The 19,477-nt window shown below is 39.3% G+C and overlaps 1 protein-coding gene across 7 annotated transcripts in view; it reads right to left on the bottom strand.

The window, feature by feature from the left end:
• Nucleotides 1-1,997: 1,997 nt before the first annotated feature.
• The window catches only part of Schip1 (schwannomin interacting protein 1), an 809,964-nt gene continuing 792,484 nt past the window's right edge, over nucleotides 1,998-19,477 (bottom strand). For all 7 annotated transcript variants that reach the window (XM_004834522.4, XM_087186439.1, XM_087186441.1 and 4 more), the window contains 5 exons: nucleotides 12,215-12,332; nucleotides 11,279-11,476; nucleotides 10,330-10,453; nucleotides 7,672-7,765; nucleotides 1,998-2,638 (listed from right to left, as the gene is read on the bottom strand). In XM_004834522.4, the coding sequence (XP_004834579.2) occupies nucleotides 2,587-2,638; nucleotides 7,672-7,765; nucleotides 10,330-10,453; nucleotides 11,279-11,476; nucleotides 12,215-12,332 (586 nt within the window). In that variant the 3' untranslated portion in view covers nucleotides 1,998-2,586. The remainder of the gene's footprint in view (nucleotides 2,639-7,671; nucleotides 7,766-10,329; nucleotides 10,454-11,278; nucleotides 11,477-12,214; nucleotides 12,333-19,477) is intronic.

Raw genomic sequence — 19,477 nt, 5'->3', positions numbered from 1 at the left:
GTTGACAATAATCCAAGTCCCTGACAGAGGGATTGAGGAGGAGACATAATCTTGAAAGAATTCTGCTGGAGGTGAGTCACTGGATGGCATTTCTACTAGGGGTAGATTAGTGTAAAAGGAATGGCAGTCATGGGAATGTTATTGTCCTTTCGGGCTTTCAGAGGTGGTGGGAAGAACTGTTCTACTGTTAGTGAGGCTTTGACCTCAGGGTCGGTTTCACCGCCCTTTCTTAGTGCAATCTTATTTTCTTCTCTTAAGTTAGGAGCTCTTCAGGGATGATTATAGGCTCCAAAGAATTAGAGGTCATGCATGGATTTCTTCAGAACATGTATTTTCAGTTAAGAGATTGCATAGCTTACAACACAGAGAAAACTCATTCTTAAATTTTTACTAGAATTGGCAATTCTGGCAAAGATTTTAAAAATTAAGATGGGCTTTCTTAGAGGCTGAGTTCCAGGGTTAAGGCTCCAGGTGTGGATGTCAGCACAGGAGGGTCAGAAGGCCATGGTACCTTCTCTTGCTTGGGCATATGTGTTCTTCCATACAACTTTTCTTAATTTGATCTCCCTAAAAGTTCTACATTAATAGGAAAGTATTTTTTTAATTAGAAAAGAGTAAGAGGCTGAAAAACATGGTTTAAAAAAAAACTAAAAAAGAAGAAAGTCTATGGCAGTGGTTCTCAACATTAGTATCATTTGTGGGATCTTTAAAAGGTGCCAAGGTCATCAGGATCTGTGAGGAGGGACCCAGCAGCAGTGCTGTCTGAGGCTCCTAGATCAGAAAGATGAGAACCAGGGACTCAGGGGCCAGAATCCTTGCCCCACAGCTGTCCATGGGTCCTCAGGGTTGAACTCAACTCAGGAGATTCCTGATGGCTGGTGTTAGATTTTGGGACCCAGGTAGAGAGACCTTTGGGCCAAGAGGATTTGGGCCCTATTCTTTATATCAATGGTGAGCCTATCTGCCCTGTCCAGTAGCCAACTCAACAAAAAATAGGCTGCAATTTTTTTTTCTATTTTGAATGGAAATAACTTTGACTGAAGCCCATAAAAAGTGACTAGTACTGGGCACAGTGGTGCATACCTACAATCCCAGCTATCTGAAGCCTGAGGCAGAAGGATGGCAAATTTGAGCCCAGTCTGGACAACCCAGTTTCAAAAGGAAATTAGAAGAGGGCTGAAGATGTAGCTTAGTGGCAGAGTACTTGCCTAGTGTGTGTCAGGTCCTGTATTCAACACCCAGTAACACACATTCATACAAAGTGATTAGTGTTATAATTTAAGATTATCTATTTTGTTAAATAGAAGACTGCCTGTGAAAATGGATAACTCCTTTAATTACTCAAAATGCTTACCTGAGCACTTTTGAGAAAGGAGCATGGAGACAGATTTCTAAAGTTCTATCTTCAGATTACATCACGTACCTCACGGTGAAACCAGGTGGTCTGGGAGTGGTTCTGGAATGCTGAATTGCTCATCTGTGTTCTGGTTTATGGTTCACTAATCCTTGCATGAACATTAGCTAATTAAATCTATTTTCTGAAACTCTACTTATTGGAATCACTAATCTACTTTAGACTCTGAGTTTTTTTAGACCAATATAAGTGGTTAAAATTTGTAAAAATAATAACTGGCCTTGGAAAAAGAGTAAATGGAAGCACCATCTTTTCATGTGGTGCATGTGGTAAATGTAGTTTTGGCAATACTAGGCTGTAACAAGACCAGAAGCTATTAAAGGGCAAAGTGCTAACATTCCAGATTCATAACTTGAAGCAATAGCAGAAATGCTTGCTCTGAAGTTACTGACCTTTGGCCTACCCGCCCCACCCCTGCCATTCATTCACACTTTCTCAGTCTTCCTGGTAATGCTGTCAGGCTTGTCCTTTGGGCAATTGTATTTTTCATCAATAAAAACTTCTTGGTGGGGAATTTAGTTATGAAGTGGTGAAAAATAAGGAAATAGCCAGTTTCTGCTAGTGAGCAAAAAGACATATCATATGAAACAAAGTTTTAATTTTTATTTTACATATTTATACATAAAACTTTCAAGGAACCCTCTGAATCCAACAGAATGTTAATAGCACATCAAAAAATGAACTTCAGGTAGTCAACATTCACAAAATGTTGAAAACTGATTAAAATATACATATTACGGAGAGCTACAACTTCACTACGAGGCAGGCATGTATTTTTTGACTTGTATAGCACCGTCATTTACAGTTCTTCTTTAAAACTACAGTGAAGAATGGAAGTAGTCAATGGTAAAATACTGCTCCAACTTAAAATCTCTAAACAAATAAAAATAAAGTTAAAGCTATCCTCTTTGATTAACCATGATCTGTGATGGTGTAAGTACTGTACATTTTTTGTAACAATATTTTATTAAAATGCCTGATATTAAGTGGCACAGGTAAAAAATTAAAATAAATTAAGAAGCAAAGGCCAATCACTGGACATTAAGCTTCAGACATTATCAATGACTAACACTGATATTTATTTGTTTCTGCGCCACCTTTTAGCAATGGCATTTTTACAACCACAGAAGCAAAATAAATTCTAGCTTGTCCTCTGGTTGGATGGCTTCTTTTCACTTTGCAGGCATTTTCTCTGCCATGTGCTTCTGCTGACTTTCAGCATGTCTGTAAAGTTAATAAAAACAGTTATTTAGCCTAAAAAGAACAATCCAAACTGTTTATCAATCAACAGCTACAACATGCTCCAAACTGAGGTTCAGAGTTACTCAGAGTGGAATATATGAGAATCAAGGAAAACCACCTTATTCAAATGGATTTGGCCTCTTTAATTTTTATATTCTGCTTATGATTCCTTTTATGGATTAACTCTAGACCTACAGACATTATTGGTTTTCCTTAGAGAAGAAAAGTGCTGTGTTTGGAAATGAGAAGAGTTAAGTGTCTGGGATCCTTTTTTTTGGTACTGGGGATCAAACTCGGGACCTTGTGCTTGTGATGCAGGCGGTAGAACCACTGAGTGAAATCACCGGCCCATGGGATACTTTTATCAATAAATACTTAAAATGTGCCTTCTTCATGCCATCAGAGCTCTCAAGGCTGGGGATTTGGTGTCGAGCAAGACAATGAGGTTTTTGTTCTTGTTGGGAATGTGCTCCAGTGAAGACAGACAAGAAAGGAGCAAACCGCAAATAAAGAAATAGAAGACAGAAAATAAACATTAAACAAAAAGTCAAAATGAAGTGTGATTGAGAGTAATGGAGTGACAACTTTATGTAAACACATGCAAGCAGACACAGATGCAGGTATTATTGAAAGCTCCTGACAGAAATCTGGAGCCAGTAATCTAATTTGCTCTTACAAAAGCTAATGCCTAACAAATGCGAGGCCTTTACGATGTAAAGATTTACCATGCTGGCATCAGATTTTTCCCTCAGTTAACCCTAAGAGGACAATCATAGTAGTGAGGGCAGGTCTTAGAGAGGATAGGTGAGTCTTCTTATTTATCAAGCTCTATCACGACCTGTGAGCCCAAAGTCAGGTCAAGTCAGCAGCTGTGCTATGGAGGCAGAAGGGACAAATGGCCAAGCTGTTCATATTACTTAAATGGGCATTTCCCAGAGAATGGTAGGATCTGAAGGCTGCAAAAGATGGTGGTTTAGGAAATGATATATTTGGAAAGAGAAAAACACTCAAGGTTGTGGTTTCCAGCTGTAAGTAAGGGTTTGGGGACAGTTTATGTATGCTATTAGACTTGGGTAGTCAGTGATGTCAAGTGTAACTCATTGGTTTTACGCAGAATGTCCCATATCTACAGTGCAGACAAACCACAGATACTTTCAGAAATAGGGAAGTGAGAAGAGCATCTTTGCCACATTCAACAGGCCACAAATAAATGGTGACACTCATGTAACAATAAAGGAACTCAGGGGAAAGACACCATCATCACTCCATTCCTTAAAATGAGCATCCCTTGTAGCTGACCATCCCATGGTTCAGTTTATGTGTATAAAAGAGCTGTGATCATTCTCTTACAATTAGCTCATACCTCTTAAACAAGAGCTAAGATTCCACTTTAGCTGATTTAATTGTAGTTCTTACTGCAGTTGCTTTATTCTATACAGGTGTGTGCATGTGACATGCAGAAGCATACAATAAGGGGTTTTCTGAGAAGAACAGAAAAGCAGACAGGAGACAGCTTCAGAAAATACTGAAAGATGAATGTCTGAGATATACATACAAAGGTGTAGTGGATTAACTAATGGTAAACTTGCAACCCCAGCTGAACTGAATCAGCATGGTCTGGGTGTGGAGGATCCACCTGAGGATTGTTACTAATAGCCATAAAAGGAGAACTGGAGAGGAAGATCTTGGCCTGTTGATTTGCTAGGAGAAGCTTGCTGTGGAGGGTTTTCCTGATGTGAACTACGCTGTTCTCATAGGAGGAGGAGCTCAGGGCCTAGCCGTTGCTGGGAATGGCTGCTGTTTTCATCAGGGGAGCTCTGATCTTCACCATGAGCATCACTTCCTGGCTTCAATGTGGATCCCTCAGCTTAGTGGCACAGATCCTTCATCTCACTGGCATAGGTTTTCTGGCGTCCACCACTGGCCTTTGGGCCTTCCAGGTGCAGATCCTCAACAGGGACAAGCATGGGACATTGCCATGGGCTCTAGGCCACTAGCTGGACTTGAGGAGGACATTGCCTTGGACTCTAAGCCTTTAGCTGGATTTGTGTGGGACACTGCTGGGAACTAGGCCTCAGCTGGACTCTTTGGGGCTCTAGTGTGCGGTTAATCTCTCTTGCATTCCTTTGCATTTGACTTTTTGGGTAATTATCATAAAATAATCCTATAAATTATGTCTTGTATTTAATGTATTCCCTTGCCAAATCCTGCTGACTACAACAAAAGGTGAATATCCTTGACATTTTAAACAGACCATGGCAAAGGGTTTAAGTCTATAAAACTAGTTTTCACTGACAAATTATATTAAAATATTTTTAAAGATTAGTTTCACACATACTCCACTAAGACTCTTTTTATCAACAATCATTACTGAGGACCTACTATGTGCACAACAGGCCCTGTGCTAGGCTCTGGGAATATGGTTCTGAATGAAAACGGAGTTGCCTTCTGTCAAGTGGGGAAGGCTGACGGACAAATGTAACACAGTGTAATGCTCCACATGAGATGGATGGGATGGGAGCACATGAAAAGTCTTGGTGATCAGAAACTGGATCATATGACAGGTAGTAACACTGTTTGATACCCACCACGTGGCTGCTCATATGCTGGAATCACATCAGCAAGGAATGACTTGGGGCCAATTACCAGGGGCCTGTTCTAGGCCAGAACTGTTGTCCTGACTTAGGCAGAGATGACAATTCATTACAAAAGGAGAATGACTAGTAAAAAGCCACACCTTGGGGGCAGGGAGGGCTTCTCCAAAGAGACATCATCTAAACCAATAGTTCTCAAATTTTGCTATGCTATGAATCACTTGGGAGCTTAAGAAAATCCTGATGCTCAGGTCATCCAAAATAATAATAAAGTCAGAATCTCAGAGTGAGACTCAGCCACCAGTAGTTTATAAAGCTCCCCTGGTGGTTCTAATAGCCCAAATTGAGAATCACTGGTAAGAATTGACACTTAGAATAGTAGGAGTTGGATTGGTGAAGGAAATAGGTGAAGAAAATTTCCCCCTCTTTCCTCCAGCCACAGCCATCCATCTGAGATCTTGCTGTAGGACGCTGGGCCTATTGTCTTTAGGAGGTGTTCCCTGGGAGCAAAGTTACGTTTCTTCAGCTGGGGAACAGGTGCATAGCCTTCTCCCCACAAGTGGATGGCTGTGAAGGACACTGTCCCCACCCCCTCACCTTGCAGGACTGCTTTAATTTAAAGGGCTCTACAAATACCTCTTAATGAGTGACTCTTTCTTTTTAACCACACTCCTACCTGCCATGCTTCCACAAAAATCACATCATATGAAAAGTATAAAAACATAGACCACAAACCTAGGTATCAGCCTAATGGTCTGCAAGATGGGGAGAAGCCTCACTATGCCTCGTTAACAAGGAATAACAATACTGTTGAGAGGTCGAGGAAAGGTCACTGCTGTCACAGAAAATCACAGCCTTTATGGAAGAGTTCAGAGGTTTTTCCAAAAATGTAGAACCTGGTTGTGTGTTTCACCACTGATTTCCCATAATCTCAATACTTTTACGCAAATTCTTAGACTAACAAAAGGGGTCTGTTTTACAATTGTTGGTTATAGTGCCCGAATAGAGCTGTAGGTGGCAATAACATTATTTGAGAGTTACTATGATATTTTAGATGCAAGTAAGTATGCTCAGAGAGTATGAAAATTCCTACTGTTTTTAGGTGAGGGACAAGGCTATACAGTACTTAAAGCACACAACAGAAAGTGCAGCCCATATGTCTTAAAAAAGATCTTACACAGTTTTGCAGCATTTATTTTGCTACCAAAACATTACATTAAAGGTTACATCATTATAAAATTATTTTATCCAGCATTATATGAGGTCCTATGGTAGGAGCTGAGAGCAATTATCACTACATATGTTTTTATGCTTCTCTGGGATGGTTCTGGATTATGTGGTTAATTCCTTATGTTATTATGACAAGCAGTGTGTTCTTTCTTGGGAGCTTTTGGCTCTTTGAATAACATTTCTGAGATTAATAGCAACTGTTGTCTCCTGGCTTGAGATTTCATATAGACTGTCTCATAAAAGTACCACAGTGGATTTGAAACCATAGCAGTATTTATAGTACTTAATGTACTTTATATACATATATAGGGTCATATATATGACATATGCACAATACATAATGTATGGCATGCCTTTCTGTTGGGAAGATACTAAGAAATGGAAGACCTTGACCAGCATTAGCTTAGTTCAGTGGTAGCAAACTTATGGCATGTGTGCCACAGCAGGCACACAGAGCCCTCTCTGTTGGCACGTGAGGCAAGTGTATGAATTGCTTTTTCTAAACTAAAACCTCAGTATTCAGGTTTAATTGCAGCTGCCACTTTGTGATAAATAAGTGGGTTGTGGGTTGCAGTTTGGGCAATTGGTCTCTAAAAGTTTCACCATTACTGGCCTAGTTTCTCATCTCTTGGGAAGGGCACAATTGTTACCTCTTTTATAGAGAGGCAGTTGGTTCAGAGCCCAGCTAGAAATTCAAGTCCTGGAGTTTCCCCATTGTGAGAACAATGTGATAGCACTGGGGCCATGGAAAGACAGATGTCAAGGGCCCTACCTTTTGAACATGGCAGAGATGATCAAGAGGTAGGTCATATAACAGCCAGTGTTACTCTGTCGCACCAAGCACATGGCTACTCCTGTGTTGGAAACACGCCATCAGGTAATGGCTTCGGGTCAACTCCCCTGAGGACAGTCCTCAAGATAGTCTTTCTGGGCCAGAACTGTTTCCCTGATTTTGGTGAAAGGGTAAAAGTCCTGAGCCCTGACAATTTATCATACAGGGAGGAGGGCTATTAAAAAGCAGTGCATTTGATAAGGAGATTTGGCTGCTTCTCCTTCCTCTCCACTATTCACTCCAGGTGAGCTAAACATGGAAGTGGATGATGGAAATCTCTACAGCTAATTCTTGCCCTAATTTTAAATTTCAGACCACCTAGGCTTCTTTCCTCCTTTGGAAGGGAAAGCCAGACCGACCTGGTCAAGTCTTCGATGTCTACCAGCATCGCATCCTGCTCTGTGTGCAGCTCATCACGGATGAGAAGCAGCTGGACCAACTCTTCATTCAAGCCTGGAGCAAAGAAAGGAGCACTTAAAAATAAAACTGCAGCCAAGTCAGAGCATGTAACTATGAACTGACCATCTACCTATAGCCTAGGCACATATATACATATAAACAGAGATCACAGTAAAGATATTTTTGTAAAAGTTCTCATTTTAGCTTCTCAAAACCCTAGGAGAAGTTATCAGTTGGAGAAATACGACCAGTTTACATATTTTAGAGGTACTGGAAGAAAGGGAGTAAAGTTCGAAGTATCGATTGAGTATCCTTTATTCCACATGCTTGGGACTAGGCAATGTTTCAGATTTTGCCGATATGGTGGTTTTGGAGTATTTCAATCGATACTACTCCAAAATCCCAAATCTGAAATGTCATAAAATTTGAAACTTTTTGATCATTTCAAAGCATTTGATATTTTAGATAAGTGAATGCTCAACCTATGTATTCAATTATATTTATATTAAATAGAAAAAGAAATTGCTAGTTGTCCGGAACTAGCTTGTTAGAAAAAGGGAATGAATTTGTTTTGAAGAAATGAGCATGTTCAGTTTTCTATCCTTCATTTTCAGGATGCTCCTTGCCACACTGATAATCAGAGGAGCCTCTTGGCACCTGACAGTGCTATATCAGACACCCAGTTGGAGAGGCAGGCATGTCAGGAATGTTTAAAGCCTTCATGTGGCCCTAGGAAGTTGTTCTAAGGAAAAACATTGTGTGAAAATATTGGAAAATCAGATTTCTGGAACAACCAGATGTGGAAGACCTGAAAAAATAATCCCTGAAGTCTCTAGAAAATAGGGTGTCAAGGAAAATATTTCTGAGACTTGTAGTGGGAATAAAAAACATATATGTGTAGATAGAAACATTTCTAATTCTACTGAAATCCATGCACTGAGTTAACTAGCTCTCCCATGAAAAACCTTGAAAAACGAAAGGGCTCACTCTTTCTTCTCTCAGAGAAGCCCCTGAGGAGCTAGTGCAGACACAGGAGGAAAACACTCACGGGGAGGGAAACAAATGATCTCCCCATACTTTTAGAGATTCTGACTTTAAGTGGTGTTTTTATCTGCTTTTAGTTCAGACTAGTTTCAAAAATTAAAAACAGAGAAAATCATATGGTGATGTATATAATTCCATCTACTCCCAAAAAGGACTGGATTGCAATTTTATTATTTAAGAGTCTAAAGAAGATGTTTCAGTGTTAAAATACTGGAAAGGCTTTTCAGTCCTGGAATGAATAACAATTCCAGTAATTAAGTCACAACTGAAATTAAAATGTAGTTCTAGAATACTTTTTTTTATAAAAATCCTGTCAATCTATGATTTTTTAAATTAAAATCTTGTATCATTTCTTTTGATTTTAAAATATTACTGAATGTATTAACATGGCATTGAATACAACTACTTTTTATCTGGACCTCATGAAAAATTTCATTTATTCCAGTGAGCTCTTGGGGTAGCTTTTTATACCTACCACTCAGCAGAATGCCTGCACAACACAGCCCTTAGGACATAGAAATATTTTTTCTAATATTTGTTAAACTACTATGAAAAATTTCAAACAGATACAATAGCAGTAAGAATAGTTAATAAATCCCCACACATCCAACCATTTTCAACAATGATCAATTCATAGCCAATCTTAAATCCTCTCTCTCCTCTGGTCCCACTGGATCATTTTAAAGCAATTCCAGATACCACATTCTTTCATCCATGAAAGCCTCAGTAGGTATCTCTAAAAAGACAGGAGCTTTTAAAAAAATGCACATGACCACAATTACCTTTATAATTTGTAAAATAAAAAAATAAATATTCAATAAAACATTTAGTTATTGTTCAAATTTCCCTGCCTGGCTCATAAGCACTTTTTAATAGTTGGTTTGCTTGAATGCATTTGGCTGGTTTCTCTCTTGAATTAATTCGTTTTGATCTGTAAGTTCCATAGGGTTTTACAGAATCACACTCCAGAGGCTGGGGAGATCATGAATTCATCTGGCTGACCACTATGCCTCTGTGAGGATGGTCAGCCACACACATTCTCTGTAAGACCAATTACCACTACTGAGGGTTGCTAAGCACTCACTTGCCATCCCGTCTGGACAGTTCTATTAGAGCTCCTTCTTTATTCTGGGGGAAAAGGCCCACACTTTAATTTTCACATATTGGTAACATACACTTTCACTATGTAGAACCCCACAAAATAAAAACAATTTGATTTGACTGATGAAGATGATACCTAAAACAAATGTATGTACAAGTAAAGTGGAAGGTATAATTGTATAATAAGTGACTTGTAGCTACTGAATTATACTCGAGGAACAGATGTTTTGAGTTAAATACATGCTCCGGAGATTTAAGACAGATACAAAAAGACACGTAACCATGGTGAACACTGAGAAATACATAAAGCTTCTGACATTTTACAGTTAGAAACACAATAAAAACAAAAAAGAGCCTTGTGATTCTCTTCTTTTTCTTGCAAACACACAGAAGGAACCCAGTGTAAACATCATAGAGAAGAACCCGTCGTGCCTTACATTTCATATCCATTTCTAAGTGCCCCTTACACTTACTTTCGATCTGGGAATGGAGATCATTGACTATCACTTGTAGCTGCCCAATAGTCATGTCTCTCAAGTCGGTGGGTTTTAAACTTCTTTTCATCAAACATTCACTTATATGAGGCATATGTGGCAGCTGAAGATACAGAGGGGAAGTAGAGGTGTGAACAGAGCTACATTACCCTGAATGTAAAACCCAGTTTCCTCTCATGGGACCCACCCTCAGTCACTCACTTCAGTTCAGGTTCTGTGCTTAAAAGCTCCCACAGTCTGATCTTCCCAATGGGGTTCCTATAGACACATACCACATTGCCTGACATGCACACTGCATCAAAATGCTACATTACCAGTATCAAAAGGTTTCTTCTTGGTATTTAACACAAATGGAAACGTAATAGGAATGATATGGATAAAATTAATAATATTAGCTAATATTTAATAATTTATACCACACTACAAGCACTGCACAATATGCTTTGAAAGCTTTGTCTCACTGAATCCTCATAATTGTGCTTTCATACAGGAGTTATACTCATTTTACAGATGAGAAAATTGAGATTTATGTCCCTTGCCTAGAGTACAAATAGGAGTCAAGAGTTAGATGACTCTAAATACCAAGGGCTAAATTGCCTCCATTGAAAGGTGGGAATGAAAGTTATAGCAATAGTGAGGTCTGCCACAGTCAAAATTTCTTTAAAGGAATTTAAATATTTCTATGACAGACAATATTGTCCCTCAGAAAGACTGAATCAAGAGGAGAATTTATTTTTGTGAAAGAAATCTATTGCTTCTGTATCTTTTTTAGTATGACAATAGAAAGGAAAAAGAAACAATTATTTCTCAATGACAGAACTTTTTACAAACTGCCTTGGAGAAACCCAAGTTTGCATAATCTTGGGAAAGAATGTCAACCATTTACAGCCACCAAACCCTGGCTTGTGTTTCAGCCTTTGCTGCTTACAAGATCAGCGACGGGAGACTTTTTCCTGTTCTGTTTTTCCACTTCTACTTGCATTTTGGCCATTGGTTTGGCCATGGCAAGGGCCATCTTGGCTTCAGCTTGCAATTTCTTTTGCCTTGTGAGGAAGTCCATGTCATCCAAGGATTCAGACTCTTCTTCAGTGGTATCTCTGTCAGAATAGGAAGAACTCTGTTTGCTCTGCAAAGGAAGAAAGAGCAGTCTGAGTTTTCTACACTGGTTAACATCTGCTTGCTGATGGGGAATAGCATTCCCTGAATCTGCTCTCCGAGAAGCTTCGAGTTTCCTCCACTGACCCCTGATACCACTCGATTGGCCTTACCCCAATTTTAAGTAACATAAAAAGGTCTATTTTCAGTAGAAAGAGTAGTGTAATTAATAACAGGGAAAATACTAACAAAGTATTTAACCTAGAGCTAAGGCATTGTGTTGGTACTCAGAGTACTGAGGATCTCAGAAAGCCAATGATGTTCTGACACTGCATTGTACTCAACGACCAACATATTTCGTACTTGTTGGTCTTGGGTAAAAAAAGATAAAGGACAGACTTCAGAGAGAGTAAAAACACTGTGCAACAAGCATTCACTATTATTCAGCCAACATCTATACTATGTGAGAAAGAAATTGATTCATATTTCTAAGCCCAAATGATTCTTAGCAATTTTCTTTTTATAATTTTTAAAGCACAGCTTGTCTCTTATAGTTTAATATGAAAATTAGTCATTAACTTTAATAAAGTTTATGTATCTTTACAACTTCGATTTTTCATTGGTTACCAATTTTTAGAAGTACGTGATTCCCAGAGACTTTTCTTTTTTGATCATCTGGAAAAGTTTGCTCCTGATTTGCAACATGGAAGAAGCTAAATGCCCAGGAAGACACAATACAATGCTTCAGCTAGTAGCTGTTTGGACTTACCATGGGTGACAAGGGAGTGTCCAAGCTGGTTTCAGTCTTACTGTCATCAGCATCACTGTCCTTATCACTGCCACTGTCATTGACAAAGCATATCTGCAGGTTCATCCCGCTCTGCAATCTAGGTAGAAATCAACAAGATGCTAATTGTATTTACCTACGAATGTTATTTGGCCACAGCCAACAGAACTGCCTGATTTTGCTAACAGAAAGTTTTATATGTTCATCATGGGGGAGAAATGAGTGACCAATATTATCCTTCACTTGTAAGTGATTTTACTAGAGGACTTCCTAATATTCTATTAATTTTTTCATAACAGTTTCATGTTAAATGAAAAATAATTTAAGCCCATATATTATAGCACCCAGTGCAATTCCAGACACATATTCTGAGTTGCTAAGTTTACAATCCTGTCAATCAAGATGAATGGGGTCCATGGCCTAATAAGGCTGCCAGGTGTCTCCTAGGGTCCTGTCCCAGAGGGACAATCTAAAACAGCTTACTAGAGTCATCATCTCAAGGCCAAAGCCTTTTGAAAAAAGAATTATTTTCCCCCCAGTAGATAAGGTTGTTTGAAGGAAACCTTTATTTAAGGCAGCTGCCAAAAACCAATTGAAGGAGCTCATTTATGTTACTAAGAGAAAAACACCACAGGTTGACCCTAGAGAAATGTAGGGAAACCCAAAACTCAGGAGGCATGTCTCAGAACACAGCAAGGTTCTGCAGGCTGCCTCCGGCACAGTCACAGACTCAGAGACCTCCGGGGAGCTCATTATATTTGTGGTGAGTCCTGAAACTCCAGGAGTATCTGCTATGCGGACACACTTGGCCAGACCTCCGATTCCACTCTGTCCTTACCTTTTTGGAAGACGAACAGATTTCAGTACAATTTGGCAATAAAGAGTTTTTAAAAAAATAATTTTCTTAGCATCTCTAGTAGCCCCAGTCTCTGTGCAAGCATAGATAAAGAAAAGGCAAAAAGAGGCTCCCAAGGCAATAAGAGATTATAGGATGCTGATCTTAGCTAGGTGTAGGGCAGAGGACACTAAATTTGCTCTGGCACTTACCTGATATTTGACATTTGTATGTTTTTTTAATGGTCTGATGGTATGCATGCTTTGTCAACATTACTCAGATGACTGATTTAAAATGCTTCTTTAATTGAAAATAACCCAGAACCCAGAACCCAGGTAAAAACAAAAAGCAAAACACTACTGATTTAACACAGGAGATATGATTCTATAGGTATGCACTGCCACCTACTGTTAAAATATATAATTTATTCAAAGGCCCAGTTTATTTCTCCTTAAAAAAAATACATCTGTCTCTCCCCGAGGGTGTCCAGTATCTTTCTCTCCTTCTCCTCAGGGGCAGGTAAAAAGGGCCAGGCCCAAGGGTGCAAGGTGGAAGGCAACAGACTCTAATGTGATAGGCTTAGGATGCTCAAGGTCAGTTGGACTTAGGTTCCAAATTTTCACTTCTCCGGGAACATTACCAATGTTCTTTGAGACACAATTTCCTCATCTGTACAATGGGGTGAATGATACACACTTCAGCGTATGACAGGAAATATTAAAAGAGTTCATTCAGGGCTTGGCATGGCGTGGGGGCTCTGTATATGTTAACTGTTCTCCTTTCTCTACTTCTGGAAGCTCAGACAAAGGAACACAGTATTTTAGAGGTGATACGACTTTCAGAAAGGAGTTTTAAAAATCATACTCTAGTACCTTTTGCCTAGTCACAGTAATCTCTGATTCAAAATTATATCTTTGACAGAGTTTGCTCAAGCCGTCCCTAACTATTAGGCAGCCTGGCCCTCTATTATACTAGGATTACCTCCTTTCAACTTTCTTTTAATGGACACCCCCCTAAAATGTAATATGTTCAAGTTCTCCTCTGATCCATATAAATTAAAATTTTAAATTTCAATATCTATAGTTGTTCTGGAAAAGAAAATCAATCAATTTTTGATAATAAAACTCAAGATCCATGATTTAGAAGATGATGGGAAAATTTTACAAATTGAAAACAGCTCATTTCAAAAACTAATATAATTACAAATCTAGGATTATGTAGCTTTTTATTATTCAATAAAATCTTGCAAAGAAGTATCTGATTACTGGATCTATAGATTAAGCAAATATACAACAGCCTGATAGCACCATAACAAAAGAAGGTTTAAAATGTCCAAAGATCTATAATTTCACTCTGAAAAAAGTCTGGCTGTATATTGTTGTTCTGCCCTGAACTGACCTTTCTAAGAAGGCTCACCCCAGACCTAAATTGACTATCCCATACAGGGTTTGTAACTCAGGAAAGGCAAGGGAAGAGATTTAATAGGGTGAAAGGAAAAAACGCCTCAGATAGAAATTCAGAAAATTGTCTTAGTACCACATCATCACGGCAGGAAACAGAACAGAGCTTTTTAAGGGTGAGACTTAGAATTCCTTACAGTGGTAATCACCAAGAATGTTACTCTCAGGAAAAAGAAATGATATGACATTACAGCTAACAGTTCAGAGGGGATTTTAGTAAAGACATCTTAAAGTGGGTTCAGGTTTTAAGAAGGATTTGTTTGCCTTTAGCCTTTAAGCAGGTTTTAATAGGAAGGTGCCTTTGGGTGAAATTTAACTGTAGTTCCCAAGGAGTGGCCTGACTGTGGGATGTGTGGGGCCACCTGGCTCACTGAAGGCCTTTGTTCCACAGAATCAAAAACAGATATCCCCCGCTCCAGGGTGTGTAGCTGTTCTTGAGCCTCAATTTTGAAGATGCAGCTCCCTGGGCTCTGGCCCTTATACGTCAGAGTATAGTATCTGGCCTCATACATAACCAATCTTGCAAACTTCAGGCTGCATGGGTCTAATTTGCCTCTATCTCTCCAGCACAGTCTGAAGTGAAAAGAAAACAAGATCTTTGTCTTGTTAATTACAGATATGATTTCAAGGTATTTTGTTCAGGTTTACTTGATGTTTGAGTGGTGTATGGCAGAGCATAGCATGCAAAATGCTGCTGGGAATCTGTCTTGCCAGTTGATTTTCTTTCTGAAGGGTGTGGGTCCTGGTTACCTGAGAAACTTCTTCTCCCTTATATACACCATGTAGCAACTAAAAACAAGTGTTGCCCAGTGCTACTGACAGGGGGCACCAGGGTATTGGAAAGAGGATATTCTTGATGAAGAAGGCTCAGAACTTAAAGAGATAAAATCCTAAGTATCTTCTAGACATGTCAGTGTGAACAGAAGTAGCTTCCTGTATGACAGTACGAATGGGCCAGGACTGGGACAGCATTTAGTGGAGAGTTCTGCACCGTGTCTGCCTGGCATTTACAGAGAGGAAGACTGTTACTCAGAAAATGGCTGTGCTGAGTTTCAGCTGCAGTTACCAGGGATATTACTAAAATATGCATGGAACTGAGAGATGGCAGAGATGAACAGTTCTTAACTACAAAAAGAAATCTATAAAGCATAGCCAAGTGCTGACGTGATTTGGTACAACATTAACACTTCTTTTAAAACACCCAGACAAGACCAGTTTACTCCCAGAGAGAAACAATGCAATGGTCTGAAAATTTGCTGTTGACTTTCAGAGGGGCAGCAGCTATCGTGAATCAGGGCTCTCTTTGTCCTTGACCCAGGTTATGGTAAAGAGGCACTGGTTTGAAGCCAGCTCTGAAGCCCAGAACTATTCATTGTATTCTGCTTTTGGAAATGGGAATCTTCGGCACCAGCTTAGACCACAAACATTGATGCATAAATATTTAAGATTCTTTGGTAATATTTTATCCTCCGCTGGCCCACCAGGACTTACAGAGTTCATGTCACTTGAACTGGGGTGTTGAATTTCAGTTTAAGAGTATGTTCACTTCCATCAACTCCTTGGGCTACATAACTGCCAATAGGTAACCTCAGAGAAGCAAGCAACATGCCCTAGCCTGATATAAAAATGGTCCCAGTTTTTCCCTTCCTTGCACTCTCCTTTCTGTTCTGCAGTGTGACTTCACAGCTTCTCTCATCAGAGTCTATTGCCCTATCCAAGCATGGGCCCTGTGATCAACAGAAAGCAGTGCAGTGACAACTGTTCCAGCTCAAGTCTCCTCCTCAAGGAACTCTGCTACAGCCAGCACCCTCAGAAGAGGTCCAGGCTCGGCTGCTGGAGTATGAGTGGTTTCATAGCACAGAGCTCGATTGTGCAGCTGTCCTGACAGAAGCCCCAGACACAGGAGAGCCCAGCTAAGAGCAGTAAAGACACCCTGCCGAGGTCTAGTTGGAGGCAGGTATATAAGTAAGCGGTGTGTGCCTAGTTCTGATCAGCAGAACTGCCCAGGCAACCAATAAGCTCTTAAGCAAAAGCAAATGCTTATCCTTGTATGCTTTTGATGGGATTGTTTATTATTATTATGCACCATCAACGTGGCAATAGGTAAATAGCACAAGGTCATAAAGCAAAAGATTTAAAGCTGCACATCTGATCTTTGAATCCAGGGGCCTTTCCCCCATAAGACACTTAACCTCAGATTTGGATTTACACTATTAGATTCTGCCTGTGTCTGGTAGTATAATTTTACAGGGAATATACATCTTGTATTTGCTTATAATCCCAAGGCATCTGTATGGTTTTTCTTAGGAAGCAGAAGAGGGAACTTCCCACTTGCCTATGGATTTCACACATGCATTTCTGCCTACAATCAGTGTGGCTTGTAAGCCACTGGCTCTGCTGTGCCTTTCACTGCTCAACATCCCCAACCAGTTTGTAGCCAAGCTGTTAAAATTTATTATTTCCATTTATTTTAATGGACTTTTGACACATTATTCAAAGATCTTCTACATAATGAATAATTACCCATATTTTATATTATATCTTTTTCTGTTTCATGAAAATTTCAAAGGCAACCGAGCTGAAAATATGGATTTTAACTATTCAAGGGCAGGTACAAACATGTTTCACTTTTCTGAGAATTTCTCATGAAGAAAAATGTGAGAACAACTGTAGATACACTGTATATGTAATGGTATCTTCATAGAACATGTTGAGGTGGGTGAAAATAAGGGATTGCTACTCTATAAGAAACTGTAAAATATTTCTTCCATCCCATAAACTGCTTTTCCTTTTTTTCCTACTGACTGTTCTCTATTGATAGTATCATGAGAATTACAGAAGCCTCCTACCATTCAAAAAGATAAGCAAAGTTTCTACTTCCCAATGTTTATTTTGAAAACACAAGGCTATATCTTTATTTTACTGGGATTGTGTTAACTTCCTTAAGCTAACAGACATGTAATGTAATAGGATGATAACTTTTTGGTCTTATAAAAAAGAATGCTATTTGTATAAAGCTACAGCTATGGCAGGTCCAACATATATCATCATCACACAAAAGTACTAAGTAAATTGTTTCTTATAACTGTGTAAGGTAGAGAAAAGGGTTGTTTAACTGCTCATTCATTTAATGATCAGACAGTAAGAGCTCTATAAACTTCACGGCACCAGCAGGCTACTGCTGAGTAGCTGCTCTTTTGGCCAGGAAAAACACTTCGTTTACTACAGTTCCTACTACTCTCTATTGACTTTTATCTGGGCTACTTCACTTATTTATATTTTTTGTTGGTCCCTAAAATAAGTAGATGCATAGTAGCTAAACCAGGAACAAAAACAGGTAACTAACCACTTGGATCATAAATGAAAATGTACAAATAAAAATGTGGAATATCCAGAGCATTGGAAGGTAACAATGAAAAGAGCAGACACCCCTATCTCATATATGAGAACAGAAACACTTGCTATCTTGGTGTTAATAATGTAAGGTGTTAACCAATAAAAGTGAAAGAATAGGGAACTACAGAAGAAAGGGGGCTTTGGTGAACGAATTAGGGCTTGGTTCAGGGTGGGTGTCAATGCAGAAGACAGCCAGCAAAGCTAACCTCCCACAATTATGTGTCCGAAGAGGATTGTTTCTAATTATCTGGCAAAGAGAGGCCTGGCAGGGGGAGCCTCATATCACTTATGACCTGTCCTGACCCTGCACCTTACCTTACGGAACTCAGCCTTCAGCTTCCTCAACAGCTGAAGAGTGAGTGAATGGTTCTCTCTGGGTTTTCCTCCTCTCATCCTACACATACTCCCTTTTTCTGCTTTCTCTTCTAAGGCTAGTTCTGGACCCTTCCTTTTGTACATGCTCAGAAAATGGCTCATGGGCACCCCACTCCTCCTGGCCCCAGAATCTTCTCATTGGCGCAGCAGCTAATAGAAAAGGGGAACTACCTTCACCAGCTTCTCTTTGGAGCCACATCAGCCCCTGTAGCCTAATCCGAGTCTTCAGAGAGCTATAAATACTTGCATTCCTTAGACAGCTGTTGGTTCTCATTTCACATTGGTGTCCATTTTCTTCACTAATGACCACTTTCATGTAATTGAATTTGGAATTATAGGATCTTAATGCTGGGAAAATGCATTTTCAACAGAAATATTCTCTAGCATGAATGGAAGAGCAGAATGGTACTAGGAATAAAACGGCCATTTCTCCTGGATGCCAAATGTGTTTTTTTTCCATATCAATCGAGGCCAGAACATTTCCAAGCAGTCTATATTCTGAAATAAAAAGAGTTACTATTTGTGAGCATCTGTTATGTGCCAGGCACTTTACATATCTTACCCCTAACCCTCGGATAAACATAAAACAAGGATTGTGAGTCTCATTTTACATTTGAGCAAACAATGGCTCAGAGATGTTAAATTACACAAGGTCACTCTCCTTACTCCAGGGGAGTCTGTCTTGAGAGACGAGGGCACTTTAAGAAGGATGGAATAAACTCATGGATGGAAGAAAGAGAGAAGATGAAAAGAGCAAAACACAACCAAAAATGAAACAAAAAGCTGGAAACAAATGACTAACAATAAATGATTAATTGTAAGAGGGTGAAATACATGATGGGCCATTATGCAGCTAGTAAAAATATATATAACAGAAGAACAGTTATGCATATGGATGAATGCTACTGATATAGTAAGTAAAAAATGCCTGAAAGCAGTTGCTACATTATGATTCTGATTTTATAAATAAAAATGCGGAGATATTATGCATAGGAAAAATGGCAGAAAATATACCCAAATTTTTTTTGGTGGAAGAGATTCAGTTGACTTTAGATTTTTCTCTTTTGCATGCTTCTGAGTTGCCACATGTGGGCATTAACAAGAAATAAAAAGGGAAAAGGCAAGAAAAGGAGAGCTGATGATTAACTTTGTATGTTGGAGAAAAGGTGAGTAGGATTC

Source organism: Heterocephalus glaber, unplaced genomic scaffold (assembly GCF_053883595.1).
Source record: "Heterocephalus glaber isolate CG9 unplaced genomic scaffold, H.glaber_assembly_v1.0 deba00001504, whole genome shotgun sequence".
NCBI lineage: Eukaryota > Metazoa > Chordata > Mammalia > Rodentia > Bathyergidae > Heterocephalus > Heterocephalus glaber.
The sequence above is the reverse complement of the archived record's forward strand: the minus strand, read 5'-3'. Positions and strand labels throughout refer to the sequence as shown.